Consider the following 24,972-nt stretch of genomic DNA (forward strand, 5'->3'; position numbering starts at 1 on the left):
TGGAAAAAGATATTGTTTGAAAAGATTTTTTTTTAAACAAAAACCAAACCCAATGCAACACACACTTGCTTGAACAATTCACAAGAGAAAATTAAAACATCATTCATTCTCAGCATACATTTGCTTGAACAATTCACAAGAGAAAATATAAATATCCGCTCAAAAAAAAAAAGTTAACGAAAAAAAATTAGAACTGTCATGCAATAAATCATTACCAATGCTACATGCATGGAGTCTTTGTCGGCGTCACTGTACACGGCCACAGTGCGGATGCCCATCTTTCTGGCCGTGTGTATCACTCGACAAGCGATCTCTCCTCGGTTGGCAATCAGCACTTTGTTGATGGGCACCTCCTCTATTGCTGACGAGGAGGCATACCTCACGAAGGGCCGCAGAGAGGGCAGACCACATCTGAACCATAGCGGACATGGTTGAGATGGTATGGCAAGCAAGTCAAACCAAGAGATGTATCTATAATCTCTTAGAATAATAACAACAAACATTTATACAGTATGAAGAGGCTTTGAAGAGTTCAAGCGTGACAGATCAGGTATGGCCATATAGGCAATATATATAGCCAGCAGATCAGACCAACTTCACCAAGAGACATATTTCTCTTACCAGTAAAAATGGAAAAACATCAACCATGTATGTAAATAAAGAGGTTTTGAACAGTTTAAGCATGATTTGGTGAGGATTTCTTGAGAGGGAAGTCGTTTCTGAGCATGTGTGTTTGTGTGTGTGTGTATGAGTGTGTGTGTATGAGTGTGTGTGTATGTGCACGCATGCATGTACATGTACATGTGTGTGCATGCATAGATACACAGTAACACACACACATATATATATATGATTGTAGTGATGTGTACATGCATGATGCGTGTCAGTGCAATCAAACTCTCAGACTACTGTCTTCTATACTGAATATAGCAAGCATACAACAAATATGTAAGAAACTGTCAATTTCCTTAATGCGGATGGCCCAGTGGGTACAGGAATAAATCAACTGCTTTGCCTTCATCAACTTGACAAAAAATAAATAATCAACAAAAACAAATGCAATAAACAAATACAATATACAGTAAACAAATACAACACGCACGCACACACACACACACACACACACACACATTCAAACTATTGAGAAAAGTCATGAAAAATGATGAGAATGAATATGATGATCATGATGATGATTATAAGAAACACAGCATACTCACACTGCCCTAATTTCATTGCTTTCAGATTTCAGTCACTATGGGAACAGTGAGGTCTATATTATACTGTACAGCACATCACTTTATTCTAAAGCGTTATCTACAAAACAAACATAATTGGCAGTGTACACCCCCTGAGCATTTGCAGCAGATGATACAAGTTTTACAACTGCTACTGCTGTTTTCTAATGGGAGGTATGGCTGCTGATCTGACTTGGTCACAGCATGAGCCATGATAAAATGGCAAAATTTTAATGCCACTGAAACTAAGGTCAACATACTGGAACAACAAAACCAATTACCATCACAAAGGGAAAGTATGTCACTCACATCACTCACTTTAGAATAAAATAAAGATCTATACTTTACGCTGCTTTATCAGTGCTATTGTTGTCATTGGCATTATTCTCTCTCTCTCTCACACACACACAATGAAAGTGTGAATGCTCTCACACACACAGGCACACATGTAAGTGTTAATGCTCACACACACACACACACACACACACACACACACACACACACAGAGAATATGCTCGTAAGCTCTTAAAAAATGCATGCCTGCGTGCACACACACGCGCGCGCGCACACACACACACACAGACACAATATGCTCGTAAGCGCTTAAAAAATGCACGCCTGCGTGCACACACACATACACACGCGCGCGCGCGCGCGCACGCACACACACACACACACAGTTAGATGCAGTGACAGAGAAAGTTTTTAACTCGGACTAAGACTAGAGACTTGTTGTTTACATTCCTTATGCCTATCAAACGATAGATGATGCTTTCTGCAAAGACTGAAATGCATATGTACTCTCCTTTGATTAAAAAAAAAAAAAAAAAAAAGGAAAGAAGAAAGTGAGATTTGCAGAACATGTTTCTTGAAAAGCAAAAATGAATTTTAAAAGACATGGCTGTAAAGCAGTGAACATGATCGCAGGAACAGCCTCACCTTTGTAACATTTGCAACGCCTGGAGTTTCAATCCACCTGCAAGAGAGGCCATGATCAAAGTCATCTGTTCAGGAAACACAACTCTGGTTGCTAACAAAGATTGCTTTCCCCTTTTTCTTGTTTACGAAATAGAATCTTGCGTGTTACATGCTTCTCTTTCGGAAGTATAATCCATACGTATAACTGACGTGTGATGTTCCTTCATTATGGTAAAATGACAGTATAATTTCATGCCACATACGAAACCGAGCAGGTCTTACTGCAGAAATGGCAAACGTTGAATTGTCAGAATTTAGGAAGAACTGGTTGAAAGAACTAAAGCAACAAAATAACCGGACTACCCAAAGACCTTCTGCCTCTGACCATTCTGGGCCATCCAGCTCTGCTCAGGCTGAATCTACTTCAGATCACAGAGATTCTGATTTCAAACCAGGTGGTGTGACATCAGAGGCAACAGATTACACACCTCTTCAAGGATCAGTTCACAAAGATGAAGCAGGGAACTGCCGCGAACAAAAAGAATCTCAACGCCCCCCTTTACCAGAAAATGAAGACTGTCAACAAAGAGCCCTTGTGGATTACAATAACGCTTTTGACTGCCACTCAGAAGCATCCGCCACATATTACCCTTTCCGTATACTGACCACTTTGTTGAATCGTGCAACTTCAGAGGAAGGACCAAAGCACAGAAGGAAAACTAGTGGTGAAAGGCAGGTTGAAGAGAACAGCTTCACTGTTCCACCAAAACGGGAGTACTTTTCATCCAAGAGCCATGATGATGGCAAAGATGCTTCTCCAAAGAAAGCGAAAAAGGAAGATCAAAAGAATGATCGGGATGATGAGTCCAAAGACTACCTTGATTTGTTTATTGCTGATCTTGTGAGCAACCTTATTCTCTTGTGACAAGTGTGTGGGTTTGGGTGTCTGTGTGCACACACACACATGTGTGTGTAGGAGAGTGTATGTGTTTGTGTGTTTACATGTGTGTGTGTGTAGGAGAGAGAGAGAGAGAGTGTGTGTGTGTGTCATGTACCTGTGTACAAATCATCCAGATCTGCACACAGGGAAAGGGTAAACCTGTATGAAATGTTACAAAAAAAATACACATTTATATTATATACTTGTTACTGGCTTGATTTTATCAAATCTGAATTGAATTTGAAGATAAATAGGTTTGTTTGTTTGTTATTCTACACATAAACACATTATTTGTTAACTCCCTTTTTTGGGTTCATATTGCACCAGCACACCATGTCCTGCAAACAAACTCCAACATTAAACATCTGTTTATGTTTACTTGACTGCCTAGTTGACAGTGTCTGAGTGATGCAGAGATGTGTGATGACAGCTACAGGGCAAAATTTAAAAAAAACCCATAAATTCTAAATTGAATATAAATAACAATAACAAGAAGTTATAAAATGATAAATGCACATTTCAAAAGTTCTGTGAATTGTTATTTATGGGTAGAGCACACACACACTCACACACACACACAAGAGCATGCACAAATGTACTTGGATGGTGTGCAGGCTGAATTATTGCCCTTTTTTCCTGACAGAATGAGATCAGTGAGATTCCTTTCTTCGATGTGAGCCTGCCACGTGAAGTTGCGATAAAGATTTTCTGGTACTTGGACGCCATGGATTTGTGTCGATGTGCTCAGGTCAGTCAATCTTATGCGCTTTTTAAGGGGAATAGTGTAGATATCATTCCACTTATAAAGTTATGTGCCATAAAAAAAATATCTTGATAAGTATGATTTTAAAGTTCATTGCTTTATTTCTTATGGGCACTTGCAGTCTTTTGAATGATCTGTGATGAACTGAGTTCCTGTGTTTGGCAGTACTACAATTACAATATAAAACTTAATTCTCTCCATACGAACGGCGAAAGAGACGACGTTGACAGCGTTTCACCCCAATTACCACCATCAAAATATTACAAGCAGAAGGCTCTTACACTGAAGGGGTGAACATTGACAAAGAATACCACAATTCCGACGATGGAAGCTAAAGGTTGGGTCATTCAGACACCCACTGGACATCTGAAGGGTCTGTGTAGAGGAGAAGAGAGGACTGGTCGTACTGAGTGAGTTAAAACAACACATAGCAAGAAAAGAAATGCTTGTCCTTGGCCAAAATTCTGTTGAAAATGCATGTTGACAGGAAAGCAGTTTATTTTGCAAACCTTTTTTACTCACTTTTGTAAACAATGTGAGTCTATGTAATAACCCAGTGTTCGGTTGTCTGTGTGTGTGTGTGTGTGTGTGTTAAACTTTAACATTGTCATTTTCTCTGGAAATACTTAGTCAGTTGATACCAAATTTGGCACAACAGTAGCAAATGATGAGTTTTTTTCCATACATTCCAATCATAATGATATTGCATCCCTGGGAAGGGTACAAAATAGATTTAAATATTTTCACCAAAAAATTAATGTTACATTTTTCTTTTTTTATACACAAAACTAAGCATTTTTATGTGACATACTGACACATTGAACAATAGCAGTTCATTAATATTTTCGTCTCTGAAAATGGAACTTCAGTGTGGAAATTACATTTACACACACATCTCTGAATGTGCCTGTTAATGGGATGTTATAGGCTGAAAACTGATTATTAGTAAGGGAGATAATTTTCTTATAACAGATCTCACTCATCTAAAACATTACATTTTAAAACATGACTCAAGGAATAAAAGGCTTTATGTTTTATACTCAGTGGGAAGGTCTTACACTGTTTACATTTGAGAATGATGCAAACTGTAACATTGACATGTTTACTGTGTACAAATATTTTACACATGTTACAACATTAACTAGAATGAAAATAACAGAAATTGTACTTGACAGATCCAACATGAATCGACGGAGACAGACATCTTGGATTACAGTGTGCCGCATTCATTCAGTAATTCGCGATAACATATAATCAACAGGAGGCAAAGATGGCAGCTAAGTTTTTATTCAGAGAGAGATATGGGCACAGGCCTAAAAACCTTACTGCAAAAGTGTCCCCAACAAGCATACAAATACACAATATTGATTTTCCTAGCACAATTTTTCTGTTACATCATGTCGCATTCTGCATGCACAAAGGAAGACAACTCTGACCTCTGCCAACTGTGTGTCTATTTATAGTAGTCCAAATGTGGAAGTCTGTAAAACATGCAATACTAAGCTTTGAAAGATGTATTATGTTGTTTTTTTAACAGTAACATTATCTTTAATGTATTGTTTTCCATATCGTTCGGAGGTCAAGTACAAATATGCTAAGCAACTCCCAGGAGACAGCGATGTTTCGAGGTACCGAAGGATGTTTTGGCTGCTGGTTGCCTGTCTAAAAATAGCTGTTGCAGTATACTTGTATTTGTATTTGTATTTCTTTTTATCATAACAGATTTCTCTGTGTGAAATTTGGGCTGCTGTCCCCAGCGTTGCTACACTACAGCACCACCCATTTTTCTGTATTTGTTTTTCCTATCGAAGTGGATTTTCTCCAGAATTTTGCCAGGAACAACCCTTTTGTTGCCATGGGTTCTTTTATGTGTGCTAAGTGCATGCTGCACAGGGGACCTCGGTTTATCATCTCATCCGAATGACTAACGTCCAGACCACCACTCAAGGTCTAGTGGAGGGGGAGAAGATATCAGCGGCCGAGTCGTGATTCAAACCAGTGCGGTCAGATTCTCTCGCTTCCTAGGTGGACGCGTTACCTCTAGGCCATCACTCCTAGTTGACGCAAAAGGGGACACAGGTTGGTATTATGAACATGCAAGTGGTTGTGCCATGGCTGACTGATGTCACAAAGTAACCCATATACAATGAAATGGTACAGTTCTGGAAATGCAGAATACCACATACTTTTGGTTTGGGGATTCCCATTGTTTTTTCACAATTTTGAAAGAACTAGTGTGTAACAACTCTGCTGTTTATTTACTCTCATCAGACGGTAGAAATAGTTTGCTAGTATTGTGGGCTTTTGAGGCACGGTGTAGCTTTAGCAGTTAGTTTGACGCAGAATCTTTCTTACTTGGGTCAGTAAAATCCTCAATGTTCAACTTCAAACATGTCATCCACTGACTGATCTTGTGGGTGAGTAAGCGACCTCTTATTTAGCGTCACCAGTAGGCATATCAACATATTTTGATCCAAATAATATTTTCTGCTTTTTGTCAAGAGTGAGTATTCGTAGAATTGAAAATTGCATGCTAGGAACGGAACAGTTCCATCTGAAGCAGCCCACGTTCCTTGTATTTCACTTTTTTTCTTTTTTTTTTCAAACACACATATAGATCTAGTTCAAATTCTGTGTGTGTGTGTGTGTGTGTGTGTGTGTGTGTGTGTGTGTGTGTGCCAGATTATCCATTTCTTTTTTTCTTCTTCTTAATTCCCTTTGTTGGGTTAAGTGCACATCACAAGTGAGTCTTGAAGGCCTTGCCTCTCTTGTTTTTTTTTGTTTTTGTTTTTTTTTTTAATAGTTTTGGTTTGGCAGCAGAAAGTGCAATAAGAGTGCTGGAGAGAGCAGTGATTTCACACAGATTGTAGATGCCTCATCAAGTGTTCATTATAACATTTGAATTTCATTTAATCAAAATACATACAAAGATGGGAAAGGAGGGTGCAGGGTGTGAAGTTGTATGGTGAGTGGGAAAGGAGGGCGCAGGGTGTGAAGTTGTATGGTGAGTGGGAAAGAAGGGTGCAGGGTGTGAAGTTGTATGGTGAGTGGGAAAGAAGGGTGCAGGGTGTGAAGTTGTATGGTGAGTGGGAAATGAGGGGGCAGGGTGTGAAGTTGTATGGTGAGTGGGAAATGAGGGGGCAGGGTGTGAAGTTGTATGGTGAGTGGGAAATGAGGGGGCAGGGTGTGAAGTTGTATGGTGAGTGGGAAAGAAGGGTGCAGGGTGTGAAGTTGTATGGTGAGTGGGAAAGAAGGGTGCAGGGTGTGAAGTTGTATGGTGAGTGGGAAATGAGGGGGCAGGGTGTGAAGTTGTATGGTGAGTGGGAAAGGAGGGGGCAGGGTGTGAAGTTGTATGGTGAGTGGGAAAGGAGGGGGCGCAGGGTGTGTGTGGTGTGTGTATTTGAATGTAAACCTGACTGAATGACACTGGAAACAAATGATGAGCGCATAAAGGCAGTCGTCAGTCATCTCCACCCAGGTAGGCAGCCTTACTGTGTGAATGACTGTAAAGCTCTTGCAGTTTGGTATCGGACCAAGGGAAGGGGCTGTGGAAACTTGTATCCATGTAGGAATCATTGTTTGCAGGTGAGTAAAAGCTGGAGAAGTCTGGCGGAGGATGAGTTGTTGTGGTGTCGCATCTGTCACACCCTTGGCTTTGAGAAGGACACCCTGACTGTGGAATACAGCGACTGGAAAAGCCGCGTTCGGCAGTACACCATCATCAAGCGGAACCTGGAGTTAAACTGGAAGGTAGATTTTTGACTCACTTGTGTAAACAAAGTGAGTCTATGTTTTAACTCGATGTTCGGTTGTCTGTGTGTGTGTGTGTGTGTGTGTGTGTCCGTGTGTCTGTGTGTCCGTGGTAAACTTAAACATGACATTTTCTCTGTAAATACTTTGTCAGTTGACACCAAATTTGGCATAAAAATAGGAAAAATTCAGTTCTTTCCAGTCATCTTGTTTAAAACAATATTACACCTCTGGGATGGGCAGAAAAAAATTTTAAAAAAGAAGCCTAATTATATGCAAACTGCATTTACTGTTATATTTATATTTTTTGTATTCTCTAAACTTGACACTTTGACCTCTTATTCTGACCCAACAACAAGAGGAGTCATTATTATCATTTTTGTTCAAACAGGAACTTCTTTTGCTAACCATGGAAGTTTTATTTATTTTGCAAACGTTTTGGTGCAGATCATAAAAAAGGGAAATTACTCTGTAATTAATGCTAGGGGACTTAATTTATCACAAGTGAGTCTTGAAGGCCTTGCCTCTCTTGTTTTGTGTTGGGTTGGATTGGATTGGAAGAGGTTGAAGAGGTTTTTGGAGGGTGGGGAGGTTGGGGGGGCGGGTTGTTTGTTTTTTGTTTTTTAAAGGTTGAGTTGGTTGTGTTGGTTTTCGCATGTAGAGCACAGCACAGCAGAACCAGCAGGTAGGGATGGAGGGGGTGTAGTTCATGATTTGTGTGACTGGAGAGTGTACAGCACACTGAGCTGCTTCACAAAAGATCATGTGTGATGTGAATATTGAATATGATTTACTTGTGACAGTTATCGTATCGTCTGCAAAGCAGAAGTGTGCTTTCAGTTAATTTTTATTGCCTATGTAATATACACGCTCACACACAAAACAGCGCACAAGCGCATGCACACACACGTGCACACACACACACACACACACACTGTATCTATCATAAGTTAGCATTGACCATCAGGGCAATTTGTTCTTTCACAAAGTTTGTGCTTTTGTGCAGGGCCGCACTGGGAAACTGCACAACCTGCATTATGCAAAAGGAGGCGTGCTGTGTGCCGTGCATTCTTGTAACTCCACGATCGTCGCTGGGTAAGTCATTTCAGTCAGCCTGTAGCCTGTCCTTTGTCCTGGTAAAGTCAATGCAGTGTAATTGATTTCGCTGAACAAAGGTAATGTAATCCCAGCAGGAAGAAGTCCAAATGGTGAATGGTGATTGATGTCCTGAACGGTAATCTGAACCTTATCTCATTGAGGCAACAGCGCTTCTCTGAAAAACATACTTGTCGGCAGCAGTTAAGGGGTTAACATGATATGTGTGCAGGCGTTGGTCCACACCACACTGACACCTCTTTGAAACAAAATTACCGTCGCAGTTCATTCATTCCTTTTGATTATTTCTCCAGTTAATGAATGTTACAAATCATTCTTAATTCTTTCTTCAGTTAATGAGCATCACAAATCATTCTCATTAATTCATTATTAGAGTTAATGAACGTCAAAGATCATTCTTATTTCTTTATTCATGTGATTAGCATCACAGATAGTTGTAATTCTTTCTCCAGTTAATGAACAACACAAATTATTCCTCTTAATTCTTCAGTTACTGAGCATCACAAATCATTCCATGAATTCTTTCTTTCGTTAATGACCAACACAAAATCATTCCCTTTAATTCTTTCTTCAGTTAATCAGCATTACAAACCATTCCCCTTAATTCTGTACTCATGTGATGAGCATCGCAAATAGTTCCCCAAGACGGGCGCCATAGCCGAATGGTTAAAGCGTTGGACTTTCGATCTGAGGGTCCCGGGTTTGAATCATGGTGACGGCGCCTGGTGGGTAAAGAGTGGAGATTTTTACGATCTCCCAGGTCAACATATGTGCAGACCTGCCAGTGCTGAACCCCCTTCGTGTGTATATGCAAGCATAAGATCAAATACGCACGTTAAAGATCCTGTAATCCATGTCAGCGTTCGGTGGGTTATGGAAACAAGAACATACCCAGCATGCACACCCCCGAAAGCGGAGTATGGCTGCCTACATGGCGGGATCGGTCATACACGTAAAATCCCACTCGCGTATATACAAGTGAACGTGGGAGTTGAAGCCCACGAACGCAGAAGAAGAAGAAGAAGTTCCCCTGAATTCTTCAGTTAATCAGCATTACAAACCATTCCCCTTAATTCTGCACTCATGTGATGAGCATCGCAAATAGTTCCCCTGAATTCTTCAGTAAATGAGCATGACGAATCATTCCCCTGAACACTCCCTCAGGTCAGTGAAATCGTTCCCCCCCTGATCTCTGTCTCCAGCTACAGCAACTGCCAGACCAAGCTGTGGGAGGTGATGTCGGGAGAGACGTGTATCTTCCAGCCCAGCAGCACGGCGCTGATCATTGACGAGTCGGAGGAGGAGGGCACCATCAGCAACGAGATCCTCCACGTCGCCACCTGCAGCACAGTGACGGCGGCATCCTACACCCATGGTCAGGGCACAGGCAGCTGGACGGTTCCTGGCTTTCTAAAAAAAATTATTATATTATTTTCTTTCTTCAGTTAATGAGCATCACAAATTATTCTCATTAATTCATTATTAGAGTTAATGAACGTCAAAGATCATTCTTATTTCTTTATTCATGTGATTAGCGTCACAAATAGTTCCCCTTAATTCTTTCTCCCGTTAATGAACAACACAAAAAATTATTATATTATTTTCTTTCTTCAGTTAATGAGCATCACAAATCATTCTCATTAATTCATTATTAGAGTTAATGAACGTCAAATATCATTCTTATTTCTTTATTCATGGTTCCTGGCTTTCTAAAAAAAAATTATTATATTATTTTCTTTGACACACCCAGTTTTGACGCAGTGTACGTACGGGCACAATAGCAGTGTGGTTAAAGCGTTGGGCTTTCAATCGGAGGGTCTGAGGTTCAAATCTCAGTAACAGCGCCTGGTGGGTAAAGGGTGGAGTTTTTTTCCGATCTCCCAGGTCAACATATGTGCAAACCTGCTTGTGCCTGAACCCACTTCATGTGTACGTGCAAGCAGAAGATCAAATATGCAGGTTAAAGATCCTGTACTCCATGTTTGGTGGAACAAAGAAAAGACTGCAGTTTGGTGGTTATGGAAACAGTGACATACCCAGAATGCACACCCCTGAAAATGGAGTATGGCTGCCTACATGGTGAGGTTAAAATTGGTCATGCACGTAAAAGCCCACTCGTGTACATCCAAGTGAACGTGGGAGTTGCAGCCCACGAAAGAAGAAGTAGATGCAGTGTCTATTTTAGTTTCGGATTCTGAAGGATGCGGCACTGCGTTCAGACAAATCCATGTACGCTACATCACATCTGCTAGGCGGATGCTTGACCAGCAGCATAACCCAGTGCGCTTAATCAGGGCTTGAGTTCATGTATAGATGTGTACATTTGTGTACCTATCAGAGTGGATCTATTCTACGTAATTTTTTTTTTCCCCTGAGGACAACACTTTTGTTGCCCCAGGTTCTTTTTCAGCGCCCCAAGTGCATGCTGCACATGGGACCTTGGCTTATCGTCTCATCCAAATGTCTAGACACTTTTATTATTATTATACCTTTTATTATTATACCTCCGTTATTCTGATTCCCTCGCATCTTTTAAATCTCATCTCAGAACTCACCTTTTCCCTCAGCAATAAGTTCAATTGTGGCAGGTCCACTTCCTTTGCGTTAGCTGTGCTTGACTATGTGTGTATACATATGTATGTGTACATAACTACATGCATGTATATGAATGTGTATTGTGTGTGCATGTGTTTATATAAGTTTGTGCCTGCCTATGTGTGCGTATGTGTTAGGGTAGCTGTTAGATACACATGTATGTTAAAATGTATGTATGCAGTGTGTGTGTGTGTGTGTGTGTGTGTAGTCACATTTTGGTGTGTGTATGTAACATAGATATAATGTTTTATGTTAACAAAAGCGTTTTTGTAAAGCACCTAGAGCAGATTTCTGGATAGTGTGCTATATAAGTGTCCATTATTATTATTATTATTATTATTATTATTCTCATCAAACTTGGGAGAATGGGCAAAAGGAGGAACCGAACACAGACCCTCACGGACACTGTATTGGCAGATGAGTGTCTTAACCACTCTGCCAATAGTGTCTCTGCTGTTGTATGGTTAAACATCAACTTAAATGGTGGGATAAAAAAAAATTTAAAAAAAGACGGTTGCATACGACAGAAATCTGACCAGTGGTCCTCGATCCATTTTTTTAACCGTTCAACATATTTATATCAGGGATTGGAATTTGTTATTTTGATATACTACTTTCCTAGATCCATTTTTTTACAGGGCAACTTTTATATCGGGGGATTGGGAATTGTTTCTTTTGAAAAATGGTTTCACGTGTTTCATGTGCATTTTTGTAATCATACCATGAGTTATGAATGTGATGTGCTGCTGTGAAGTGCAGATTTGTTGCCAGATGGTGTCATGAAGCTGTCCAGGTTAGGGACATTTTTTTGCCTGTAAAGGTATTTTGTTGCTGAGAAAGAAGGAGAAAGAAAAAGAAAGAAAGAAGGAAGCAGAGAAAAGACTGGTGTTTGTGCGCAGGCTTTGTGGACGTGTGGAGCTAACAAAGAAGAGACTGGTGTTTGTGCGCAGGCTTTGTGGACGTGTGAAGCTGACAAAGAAAAGACTGGTGTTTGTGCGCAGGCTTTGTGGACGTGTGGAGCTAACAAAGAAGAGACTGGTGTTTGTGCGCAGGCTTTGTGGACGTGTGGAGCAACGAGCAAGGCACGGAGCCCCTGTACACCTTCCCCTGTGAGGGGCGGGGCAGCCTGCGTCAGCCCAGCTCCCTGCAGCTGTGGGAAAACCCGCAGAGCGTGTACCTGTCTGTCAGCAGCGGGCATCACGTGCAGGTGCACAGTGTGCGCAGCGGGGAGGGGGCCGTGATGGACACCTGGGTGTTTGATTCTGTCGTGAGTGTTTTGGGCTTGGTTTTTGTTGCTGTTGTCGCGGTTGTTGTTTTCACCCCCAAGTATGGCTGCCTACATGGTGGGGTAAAAACGGTCATGCACGTAAAAGCCCACTCATGTACGTACGAGTTAACGTGGGAGTTGCAGCCCACGAACGAAGAAGATGTTGTTTTCTTTTGGTTCACATGTGTGTCTACAAGTATTTCTGTATACCTAACTGTTGCGTGAGTGAAAGTGGAAACATCCACAGCCCAGACAAGAGGGCTAGATTCTAGTGACTGTATATACTCACCAACAAAAGTTAACATTTCACAATATTCCAGCCTTTTATCAAACACCTCCATTCAGTCGAAAAAAAAAGAAAAAAAAAAGAAATGAAACCAGTCAACAGAACGAATGATTGATTTCAAAGCATTCTTTAACCAAATGTCTCCTTTCAGGCGAAGAAAACAAAATAAGCCAACAGAATCAATAATTGATTTCAAAGTATTCTTTAACCAAACTTCTCCTTTCAGGTGAAGAAAACAAAATGGCTCCAGGACACAAGGGAAGCAACCACCACCACCACCAGCACCCTGACACCCACGCTCACCATCGCTACTAACGACACGGTCAGCGTGGTGGCGCTGCAGGAGAGAGACGGCGGCCATGGCCGACACCAGATGGTGGAGCTTCACAACATCGTTGACGCGCCGGTGACGTGCATGGATGCGCGGCTGCACCCCGAGCAGGTGGTGGTTGGGTTCACACTAAACACTGGACCAGCTCAGTATTTCAGGGTAAGGGGTTTTTTTTTTGTTTTGTTTTTTTTAATTTTTGTTGCATGTCTGTGTTTGACGGGCGCAATAGCCAAGGGGTTAAAGCGTTGGACTTTCAATCTGAGTGTCCCGGGTTCAAATCTTGGTAATGGTGACTGGTTTCTGACACAATCGTCTGTTCTGTACGAAAGTAACTGAGAGTTCTTTGCTCTCCAGGTGGATGTCTATGACATCATGACAAGGGGGGTCACCGCCTCCTTGGCGGGTCACACAGCGTGCGTGCTGTGTGTCAACATGGCGGAGAGCCCTCCACATCAACTGGTGACAGGAAGTCGGGACAGGAAGTAAGGAAAATGATGATGATGGTGATGATGACAGTGATGGTGATTATGTGATTATATATATAGAGAGAGATGCATATATGCAAACTGTTTTGTTGGTGTCCACACATTGGATATCTTGTAATGGACAGATGAAATTCGAGAGAAAAAAACGACGCATGCACACACACGCAACACACACACAGTTGTTACACTCTGAATCATAATGTAATAGTATCTTACCCACATGTTTTTCTTTTTATATAATAATTGATGTTGTGTGCATGGTGATAAGTGAAGGGTGTGTCAGTTTGTTTTTTGTTTTTTTGCTGACGGGCATTTTATTTTAAGTGAGCCTAAAGAAAATTTTCTGGTTTTGGTTGAAGCAGATAATAAAGTATTTTGAATTGAATTGAATTGAATTGATTAATTTGACATTAAATTATCCACCAATCAGGAGATGGAATCACTTCTTCATTCTTCATAATTCCAGGCCTGCGCTGGATCATTTTTTACTCACTTGTGTAAACAAAGTGAGTCTATGTTTTAACCCGGTGTTCGGTTGTCTGTGTGTGTGTGTGTGTGTGTCTGTGTGTCTGTGGTAAACTTTAACATCAACATTTTCTCTGCAAATACTTTGTCAGTTGACACCAAATTAGGCATAAAAATAGGAAAAATTCAGTTCTTTCCAGTCATCTTGTTTAAAACAATACTGCACCTCTGGGATGGGCATAAAAAATTTTTAAAAAAGAAGCCTAATTATATGCAAACTGCATTTACTGTTATATTTATATTTTTTGTATTCTCTAAACTTGGCACTTTGACCTCTTATTCTGACCCAACAACAAGAGGAGTCATTATTATCATTTTTTGTTCAAACAGGAACTTCTTTTGCTACGCATGGAATTTTTATTTATTTTGCAAATGTTTTGGTGCAGATAGTAAAAAAGGGAATTACTCTGTAATTAATGCTAGGGGACTTAATTTATCACAAGTAAGTCTTGAAGGCCTTGCCTCTCTTGTTTACTCTGCTTTTGCTTTAACAGTGAGAGAAAGGACTTGGGAACAGTGAATACAGATTTATTCTTCATTGGGAAGATTTAGAGTTCAGGGGGGAAAAAATAGAATCTCAGACTTTGAATACAGATTTTTTGGTGTCATATACTGTACCATGTCAAACTGATGCAAACTAGGCCTATCAGTTTGCTCTGCTTGGCCAAATTTTGCACGGCTAACAGTGAAAAGATGCCCCTTCTTGCCCGGTCCGCTCTTAGCCAATCAAACGCCTCTAAAAGCTATAAGCGCTGAATCATTCCTTTGGCCAAGGCTCTCCACGCCATCTTGTCAGGTTTTCGCTCTGTCTCGTCTTACGCTTTTTTTGGCTATTAAGCGTGTTCATTTGGCCTTATTTTGCTGCATGCGGCTTGTCTGTATATTTTTCTTACATTCTGTGTACTCGTTTCGACTCGGCCCCCTCGATTCGTTCGTTTTTTTCTACCTCGAAGTCGATCCTGTCTTTCCTTTCTCTGTTGAGGATCGGATTTATATTCCTTGTTGCCAAGATTCCGTAACATGCATTCAGACTCCACCAGGCATGCACAGCTGTGGCATTGTCACACCCTCGCAAAGCAGAACTGCACATGACACACTGTGTGTGTTCTTCAGTTTCACTACACATACTTTACCATGACACACTGTGTGTGTTCTTCAGTTTCACTACACATACTTTACCATGACACACTGTGTGTGTTCTTCAGTTTCACTACACATACTTTACCATGACGCACTGTGTGCATTCTTCAGTTTCACTACACATACTTTACCATGACACACTGTGTGTGTTCTTCAGTTTCACTACACATACTTTACCATGACACACTGTGTGTGTTCTTCAGTTTCACTACACATACTTTACCATGACACACTGTGTGTGTTCTTCAGTTTCACTACACATACTTTACCATGACACACTGTGTGTGTTCTTCAGTTTCACTACACATACTTTACCATGACGCACTAGTGCAGACTCCGGCAGGGAGTCCGATTCCTGTCCTGTGCAAACTACTATCCGCCTTTGCGGAGAAAACAAAAGTAGCTACGGCCGATAACCTCCCGGAAGTAGGTTACCTCCTCTCTGTATCCCTGACTAGCTTCCACTTTTGACGGCAGCCATATTGACCGATACGTAATTTTAGGTAAAATATTTCCTTTTAAGAACATAGTGTGATTTTAGATGATAAAAATTCCTCCTGTAAATGGAGTATGTACTGCCTGCATGGTGGGGGTGAAAACGTTCATACACATAAAAGCCCAGTCACGTATACGAGTGAACATGGGAGTGCCAGCCCATGAACAAAGAAGGAGAAGAAGAAGATGCAAAAAAAAAAAAAAAGTATGTGTACAAAGGAGTGATAAACTAATACAATTTAAGTGGAGTGATGGCCCAGAGGTAACCCGTCCGCCTAGGAAGCGAGAGAATCTGAGCGAGCTGGTTCGAATCATGGCTCAGCCGCCGATATTTTCTCCCCCTCCACTAGACCTTGAGCGGTGGTCTGGACGCTAGTCATTCGGATGAGACGATAAACAGACGTCCCGTGTGCAGCATGCACTTAGCGCACATAAAAGAACCCTTTTTTTTTTTTTTCAATTTTACCCTCACTACAGCATAAAGACATAAGGGAAATCATCTCACTAGTTTGCAGGTTGATTAAATGCATTTAAATAAAACTAAATATAGCAACACATCACATGCTGCTGTGGAGGACAACTCTCAACTACACATATACTTTTTGAACGTGAAGGTTTGAAGCAAAAACAAAAAAACAAAAACAAAAAAATCTTCTAGTTTTCCAGATAAATGGTCTAGAGATGTTGCTGGTAATTTCTTGTTATTGTTGAAAAAAAAAAAAAAAAATCCGAAAGTTTCGCACAAGGCAGCGTTTCACCGTGCAGACCCAATGTTCCAGGGTACGCGTGTTTGACACGAGAGCGGCGCAGTCAGCGCTGATGACCTTGATGGGTCACTCAGCGCCAGTCACGACGGTGCAGATGGACGAGTGGAAGGTGGTGTCTGGGGACGAGGCGGGGTTCGTGTGCGTGTGGGACCAGCGAATGGCCAGCAAGCTGTGGGAGATGAACAACAGGTTGTTATGAACAATAAGTTCAATTGTGGCAGGTCCACTTTCTTTGCGTTAGCTGTGCTTGACTATGTGTGTATACATATTTATGTGTACATAATTACATGCATGTATATGAATGTGTATTGTGTGTGTGTGTGTGTTTATGTAAGTTTGTGCCTGCCAATGTGTGTGTATGTGTTAGGGTAGCTGTTAGATACACATGTATGTTAAAATGTATGTATGCAGTGTGTGTGTGTGTGTGTGTGTGTGTGTGTGTGTGTGTGTGTAGTCACATTTTGGTGTGTGTATGTAACATAGATATAATGTTTTATGTTAACAAAAGCGTTTTTGTAAAGCACCTAGAGCAGATTTCTGGATAGTGTGCTATATAAGTATCCATTATTATTATTATTATTATTATGATTACTGGGTGTGGAATGTCATGAGTGCTGAGGGACAGGTACTTGGTGTGTACTTTGATTTTTTTTGATTTTTTTTTTTAAATCTTGTCTCGGACTCTCTTTCATTGAATTTCCTGTGATGTGTGATATTTTGATGCTGTGTACTGTCTGTCTTTTTCAGTGTTGAGATTCGAACAAATTCATCACATACTTTTTCTGTTTTGGGTTGTTGTTTTTTGTTTGTTTTGTGTGTTTGTTTTTTGTTTGGTTGGTTATTTTTTTCGTTCATGAGAGATTAATGATAATTTCTAATGAGGAACAGTGCATTAACCTTTTTTTCACAGTCAAAGCTGTGTGGCCTTGTGAAAGTAATTTAGAAAAGTGTCAATTTTGGAAAAAAAAAAAAAAAATTTTTTTTTTGGTCACATAATGATACAGAAATATTTATAAAAAGGTTTTTGTTTTGATTTGTTTTCTTTTTTATGTGTTTGATATATTTCTTTGTATTTATATTATTTTATGTTAGTAATTATGAAATTATTATCTGAAATCCGTCCTTCCTTCCCATCATATCCCTCGCCACTATATTTTGTATTTTGTATTTCTTTTTATCACAACAGATTTCTCTGTGTGAAATTCGGGCTGCTCTCCCCAGGGAGAGCGCGTCGCTATACTACAGCGCCACCCTTTTTTTTTGTATTTTTCCTGCGTGCAGTTTTATTTGTTTTGCCTATTGACGTGGATTTTTCTACAGAATTTTGCCAGGAACAACCCTTTTGTTGCCGTGGGTTCTTTTACGTGCGCTAAGTGTGTGCTGCACACGGGACCTCGGTTTATCGTCTCATCCAAATGACTAGCGTCCAGACCACCACTCAAGGTCTAGTGGAGGGGGAGAAAATATCGGCGGCTGAGCCGTGATTCGAACCAGCGCGCTCAGATTCTCTCGCTTCCTAGGCGGACGCGTTACCTCTAGGCCGTCACTCCACATTTATTTATTTACTTCTTGCTTTGTGAGTGTTTGATTCATTGGCTGTGTTTCAGTGTTTGGCATCATGAAGCAGGATGCATGAATGATAAACACAGCAACATTTCCTGGGCTCTTCAACATTGGTGCGATGAAGTCTCTTTGTCTCTTTGTTCAGACATCCTGATCGTTACAGTGCAGTAAAGTCTCTTTCTCTTTGTCCAGACATCCTGCAGTAAAGTCTCTTTGTCTTTACCTCTTTGTTCAGACATCCTGATCACAACGTTGCAGTAAAGTCTCTTTGTCTTTGCTTCTTTGTCCAGACATCCTGATCGCTGCAGTGCAGTAAAGTCTCTTTCTCTTTGTCTCTTTGTTCAGACATCCTGATCACTATGATGCAGTAAAGTCTCTTTGTCTTTGCCTTTGTCCAGACATCCTGTTCGCTGTGGTGCAGTAAAGTCTCTTTGTCTTTGCCTTTGTTCAGACATCCTGTTCGTTACGGTGTAGTAAAGTCTCTTTGTCTTTGTCTCTTTGTTCAGACATCCTGATCACTATGGTGCAGTAAATTTTCTTTGTCTCTTTGTCCTGACATCCTGATCACTATGATGCAGTAAAGTCTCTTTGTTTTTGCCTCTTTGTCCAGACATCCTGTTCGCTACTGCCACTTTGAGGAGAGGCAGCTGGTGATTGGCCACGTCCCCTACGTCAAGCAACACAGCAACGAGTTTGACTTTGACACCGGCCTTCATCAAAGGTAATGATGTTTACCTTCAGTTTCAGTTCCAGTCTCCCCGCCCCAAAAAACGGAGTATGGCTGCCTACAAGGTGGGGGTAAAAACGTTCATACACATTAAAGCCCACTCATGTACATACGAGTGAATGAGGGAGTTGCAGCCCACGAACGAAGAAGAAGAAGAATTTCCAGCCTCTCAAGGAAGTGTCAATGTGTTCGGACGAATCCATACACGCTACACCCACATCTGCTAAGGTGTACCCATCAACAGTAGATTTCTTCTACGGAATTCAACCAGAGGACAACACTTCTGTTATCACAGGTTCTTTTTCAGTACGCCAAGTCGATGCTGCATGCAGGACCTCAGTTTATCATCTCATCCGAATGACTAGACAGCTCAGTTTGATTTTCCAACTCTTCTTCTTCTTCTTCTGCGTTCGTGGGCTACAACTCCCATGTTCACTCGTATATTCACATGTGGGCTTTTACGTGTATGACCGTTTTTAACCCACCATGTAGGCAGCCATTTTCCACTTTCGGGGGTGTGCATGCTGGGTATGTTCTTGTTTCCATAACCCACCAAACGCTGACATGGATTACAGGATCTTTAACGTGTGTATTTGATCTTCTGCTTGGGTATACACACGAAGGGGGTTCAGGCACTGGCAGGTCTGCACATATATAGACCTGGGAGATCGTAAAAATCTCCACCCTTTAACCCACCAGGCGCCGTCACCGAGATTCGAACCCAGGACCCTCAGATTCAAAGTCCAATGCTTTAACCATTCGGCTATTGCGCCCGTCGATTTTCAAACTCAAACAGGGAAGAAAGGGCAGCAACGGGATTCATACCCAGACCCTCACAGACACTGCCATACATTGCCAGATAAGCATCTTAACCATTCTGCCATCTTCCTCCCATGATGACTACAGTAACAAAAGCAACCATCGAAAACAATAGAATGGAATGGAATGGAATAAGAACAAGCTCCCTGATAACCTCCGTCATTCTGATTCCCTCGCATCTTTTAAATCTCGTCTCAAAACTCACCTTTTTCCTCAGCAATAAGTTCAATTGTGGCAGGTCCACTTCCTTTTCGTTAGGTGTGCTTGACTATGTGTGTATACATATGTATGTATACATAACTATATGCATGTATATGAATTTGTATTGTGTGTGCGTGTGTTTATGTAAGTTTGTGCCTGCCTATGTGTGCGTATGTGTTAGGGTAGCTGTTAGATACACATGTATGTTAAAATGTATGTATGCAGTTTGTGTGTGTGTGTGTGCATGTGTGTGTGTGTGTGTGTGTGTGTAGTCACATTTTGGTGTGTGTATGTAACATAGATATAATGTTTTATGTTAACAAAAGTGTTTTTGTAAAGCACCTAGAGCAGATTTCTGGATAGTGTGCTATATAAGTATCCATTATTATTATTATTAGAATAGAATATGTCTTTATTACCAAGTGTACCGGGGTCACAAGGAATATTGGGGTGGGGGTGGTGGGGGGGGGATAGTACATAACAAGGTACGAACATAAATCGAAAATCATAACACAAATACAGATACAGCAGAAATTAGGATATGTTATTATTATTATTATTATTTGTGTATTCATCATCATTATTATTATCATTATTAGTATTATTCATCTATTTATATTTTCAGTTATTATTTATCTATTTATATTTCTATTCCATTCTGTTGTATTCTGGTCTAATCTCCTTTTTTTATATTTTGTAGCATTGGTTTTTGCTGCTTAGATGTGGTGAAGCATATATGGATTTGTCCGAACGCAGTGACGCCTCCATAAAAAAAAAAAGAAGAATGGATAGAATGAAAAACTAGTTTGATGAATTGGGATTTTATATCCCATCTCTGCTCAGGCGTGGACACAAAAAATACACACTGGCACCCGAGCAAAGCTGTGGCACAAGGCACAATGAGTTAACTAAGTAATCTTATATAGGAAGAAGATGGCTGCAGAATGGAGCTGAAATATTAAGGGAGTCACGGCAGTGCAAAAGAGACCAAAAATGATTTTTCACGATTTGGGTTTTTGATGGATTTTGATTCTTGAACATCTCTTCTATCATATGCATAAGTTTTTCCACTGTAAAGATGTCTTTTACAATGAAAAAATTGCCAATAAAGATTGCTTGCTGAATCACGAAAGTGTTTATTAATAATTTTGTGTTCAGTTTCGACGCAAGTCGTCAAGTTTCTGGTCTTGACAACATACCTTGGACTTGCTCAGTGATGAGTAAACCTACAACCATGAGACTTTGCATGATTGTTTTATGACATGTTATTGAAGTTTTGTCACAAGTATGTATGAAAATATTCTCTGGGTTTTAATTCATAGCAGTACCAATCTTTTTACCCATTGTAAATTTTTAGGATTTCGCAATACCCAGAATTTCTAAAAATTCATAAAAAGTACAATAATTGAAGAATCAACACAATCTCAGGTGAAAATGAAGAAAATATCATTGTGTATCAAGTCCACTTAACAAAACGTGTCTGCATGCACCACATGGACCACAAACCCGATTTCTTTGATACAATGTTTTGCGGACATTTTGATTTGTTTCCATAACAACGGGTATTCACAGAAATCTAAGAACACTTTTTTTGTGATCCACAAGTAATGATAGACCTAGTAGACAAAAAAAAAAGGAGAGATATAGTCGGAGAGAAAAAAAAAAGTCGTTATTTGACTCTAGTGTCTGGCCTTAAGGGAGCTACCAGCCACCACTTCATTCAGTTTTCTCCACACTGGGCAGACTGGTAGTTTGCACAGGACAGGAACCGGACCCCTGCCAGAGCTTGCACCAGTGGGTCATGGAATAGTATGTGCAGTTGTGTCCCTTGTAGATGGAGAGAGTTACCCCTCTTTACTGTTTATTATTCTTTGCACTTTTCTTCTTTTTGTTTTGCAGACACCGAGGTTCCCTTCATGTGTATGATTTCCTGGCTGACCAGATGAGACAAGGGGTGCCCGAGATCTGTCTGTCGACATACGACGAACCTCAGGGATACAACTACAACATCACACTGGCCATGCCCTACGACCAGGTGTAGTCTTCTGTGTGAAGAACTGTGACTCTCAGACTAGAGGGCAGGAGTGCACTGGTTCCTAGTGCTGCAGCCTTGGAAACCAGTTGGCCTTTGTGGGAACCATCCCAACGCCAGCTGTCCTAAAGCCCTCTTGGCCGAGAGTGTGAAAATGTAATGTGGGCAAGACACTCTCCGCTATAATCAAATGCTTGCCCTGATAGTCGGGTCAGCAGTTGCCTTCTATGCTGTTCTGATGGTCATAGTCAGGACAGGATTTTTTATCATACAAAAAAAAAAAGATGGATGTCAGCTTGTCAGTGCCAGCAGTCGGTTTTCTTGTGGAGACTTTCAAGGGTTTGGTCAGAACAGGCCTGACCAACCATCACAGTCAAATCACTGAGTGATATTAAGTTGAGGACAACTTTGAAGCTTGAAGGCAACTTTGAAACTGTCACTTTTGGATGAGGCTGACAGGCGCAATAGCTGCGTGGTTAATAATTGGACTTTCAATCTGAGGGTCCCGGGTTCGAATCTTGGTAACGGCACCAGGCGGGTAAAGGGTGGAGATTTTTCCAATCTCCCAGGTCAATATATGTGCAGACCTGTTAGTGCCTGAACCCCCTCTGTGTGTATACGCAAACAGAAGATCAAATATGCACATCAAAGATCCTGTAATCCATGTCAGCATTTGGTGGGTTATGGAAAGAAGAACATACCCAGCATGCACACCCTAGAAAACGGAGTATGGCTGCCTACTTGGTGGGGTAAAAATGGTCATACACGTAAAAGCCCACTCGTTACATTCAAGTGAATATGGGAGCTGCAGCCCACGAGCGCAGAAGAAGAAGAAGAAGGATGAGGCAAACCTAGGACCTGTGTGCATCGTGCACTCAGCGCACGTAAAAGAACCCACAGGAACAAAAAGGTTGTCTCTGTGGCAAAATTCTGCAGACAGGTCCACACTGATTGTAAAAGAGGTATAACTGTAGTCTGAAAAAAGAAAGGGAAAAATGGTATGTATTGTGGAGACTTGCATTCTTCAAGGAGAACAGGCTAAATTTCTCACAAAGAAATCTGTCGTGACAAAAAGTGATACAACAGTATACAATACATTACTTATGAGGAATCTCTGCTTATGGTGCCTTGATGACCATACACTGCACCTTCTTTTGCAGACTAAAGGCATTGATGTTGAATGACTTGTGATCAGTGATAGATAGTTGATACATTTTTAGATGTCAGAGAAACCATGGCATTGGTCTCTTTCCTCAGTGATCAAAAACATTTATTTATGAAACTGATCATTGAACAGTTATAATTATTTGCTTTTAGTCCATAAACCAGTGATCATATGGGATCTTGAACCCATAGAATTTCATCATCTGCATGCATAAACATTAGTTAACACCTAACTAAAATTTTAAAAAATCCATCTCTAAAAATGCTTCACGGTCTTTGAGTGGAAACAGCTGTATGTGCATGCTGACAAGAGACCGATTTTCTTAGTGAGTTCTCTCTTTATCAGGTCAAGCAAACGGGTATGAAACAGCTTCTTGATTGGTTAGAGCACGGGATTCTCATCTGAGTTTGATCCCTATCACACCTGGTGGGTTAACCCTTTCAGCCGTTTAACTCACTCAGTACGGCCAGTCCTCTCTTCTCCTCTACACAGACCCCTCGGATGTCCAGTGGGTGTCTGAATGACCCAACCTTTAGCTTCCGTCGTCAGAATTGTGGTATTCTTTGTCAACATTCACCTCTTCAGTATAGGAGCCTTCCACTTGCAATATTTTGATGATGGTAATTGGGGTGAAACGCTGTTCACGTCGTCTCTTTCGCCGTTCGTATGGAGAGAGTTAACTTAAGGTCTTGTGCTTGTGCAACCCTCCCTGCCTGGCATGTTTTGGCCTAGCTGCATCAACGGGAAGGGTGTGCTTCACTTCAGGCACATATTTATAGCAACTGCTCAACCAGCAGCTACCAAACTTTGCATAATCACTGAAATATAATTTTGACACAGGTTGCTGAAGTCTCAAGACAAGGGATGCAAAATTTTACTTGTGATCTTAAGTTAAAAACAGAAATAGTGAAATATCAGTTTCCATTGGTGTTGTAGGTTCTGGGCTATCTTCTTGAAACAAATGACGAGCGCCCAATAGCAACTGTCAGTCAGCTCTACACAGTTAGGCAGCCAGTGGTGCAAGGGACTCAGTATCTGTAAAGCGCTTTGAGTTTGGTCTCTGAACTAGGACATGCGGCAATATGTATCCATTTCATCATTCATTTGAAAGCTAAATGATGGGCCCAACACCTCCCGAATGCAGTGTTTCATGTGTGTGTGTGTACTGGGATGTGTGTAGGTGAGAAGGTGTATATATATGTGTACACAAGTAAGCAGCTCAAGCGTGATGGAATTTCCAGACATTTTTTATGGACATCAGAGAAGATAAGGGGTCAGCTGTTGGTTGAAATGTCTAACCACAACTTCATTGTTCCCGCTGATTTCTCTATCCTTTTGAAGCAAATGCCTGACGGGCGCAATAGCCGAGTGGTTAAAGCGTTGGACTGTCAATCTGAGGGTCCCGGGTTCGAATCACGGTGACGGCGCCTGGTGGATAAAGGGTGGGGATTTTTACGATCTCCCAGGTCAACATATGTGCAGACCTGCTAGTGCCTGAACCCCCTTCATATGTATATGCAAGCAGAAGATCAAATACGCACGTTAAAGATCCTGTAATCCATGTCAGCGTTCGGTGGGTTATGGAAACAAGAACATGCCCAGCATGCACACCCCCGAAAACAGACTATGGCTGCCTACATGGCAAGGTAAAAACGGTCGTACACGTAAAAGCCCACTTGTGTGCATACGAGTGAACGCAGGAGGAGAAGAAGCAAATGCCTGTCGGCATGTGTGATTATGTGTGCATGTCTGCAATTAATTATTGTCGCACATGATGGGTGATTTTACACGTTTGAAAATATGCTGCATTTGTGTATTGTGTGCACTCGTGTGTGGGCAGCACACATGTATT

The 24,972-nt window shown here is 41.1% G+C and overlaps 2 protein-coding genes across 3 annotated transcripts in view; one reads left to right on the forward strand and one right to left on the reverse strand.

Moving 5' to 3' along the window:
- LOC143302193 (methylcrotonoyl-CoA carboxylase subunit alpha, mitochondrial-like) overlaps positions 1 to 2,242 on the reverse strand; it is a 30,879-nt gene extending 28,637 nt beyond the window's left edge. The window contains exons 1-2 of the mRNA XM_076616749.1: positions 2,175 to 2,242; positions 216 to 411 (exon numbers count right to left, since the gene is read on the reverse strand). Of these exons, the coding sequence (XP_076472864.1) occupies positions 216 to 411; positions 2,175 to 2,239 (261 nt within the window). The 5' untranslated portion in view covers positions 2,240 to 2,242. The remainder of the gene's footprint in view (positions 1 to 215; positions 412 to 2,174) is intronic.
- A 49-nt stretch (positions 2,243 to 2,291) lies between these two features.
- LOC143302210 (F-box/WD repeat-containing protein 8-like) lies at positions 2,292 to 23,549 on the forward strand. Of its 2 annotated transcripts, XM_076616774.1 has the most exons (11): positions 2,292 to 3,054; positions 3,737 to 3,841; positions 7,442 to 7,606; positions 8,613 to 8,701; positions 9,925 to 10,097; positions 12,370 to 12,584; positions 13,097 to 13,360; positions 13,556 to 13,683; positions 16,626 to 16,802; positions 18,787 to 18,897; positions 21,823 to 23,549. In XM_076616774.1, exons 1-11 carry the CDS (start codon positions 2,443 to 2,445, stop codon positions 21,962 to 21,964), a joined length of 2,181 nt encoding a protein of 726 aa, XP_076472889.1. In that variant the 5' UTR covers positions 2,292 to 2,442; the 3' UTR covers positions 21,965 to 23,549. The 2 variants fall into 2 exon arrangements, with proteins under 2 accessions (XP_076472889.1, XP_076472891.1); XM_076616776.1 differs by lacking the exon at positions 3,737 to 3,841.
- Positions 23,550 to 24,972: the final 1,423 nt, after the last annotated feature.

The sequence above is a fragment of the Babylonia areolata genome, chromosome 29, assembly GCF_041734735.1.
Source record: "Babylonia areolata isolate BAREFJ2019XMU chromosome 29, ASM4173473v1, whole genome shotgun sequence".
NCBI lineage: Eukaryota > Metazoa > Mollusca > Gastropoda > Neogastropoda > Buccinidae > Babylonia > Babylonia areolata.

What these genes read in the sequence shown, in the direction of transcription:
- LOC143302210 (XM_076616774.1), top strand. Translation starts at nt 2,443, where the DNA reads ATGGCAAACGTTGAATTGTCAGAATTTAGGAAGAACTGGTTGAAAGAA. An exon ending in ACCTGGAGTTAAACTGGAAG is followed by an intron (nt 7,607 to 8,612) that starts GTAGATTTTTGA and finishes GCTTTTGTGCAG; the next exon opens with GGCCGCACTGGGAAACTGCA. An exon ending in CTGTGGGAGATGAACAACAG is followed by an intron (nt 16,803 to 18,786) that starts GTTGTTATGAAC and finishes CTCTTTGTCCAG; the next exon opens with ACATCCTGTTCGCTACTGCC.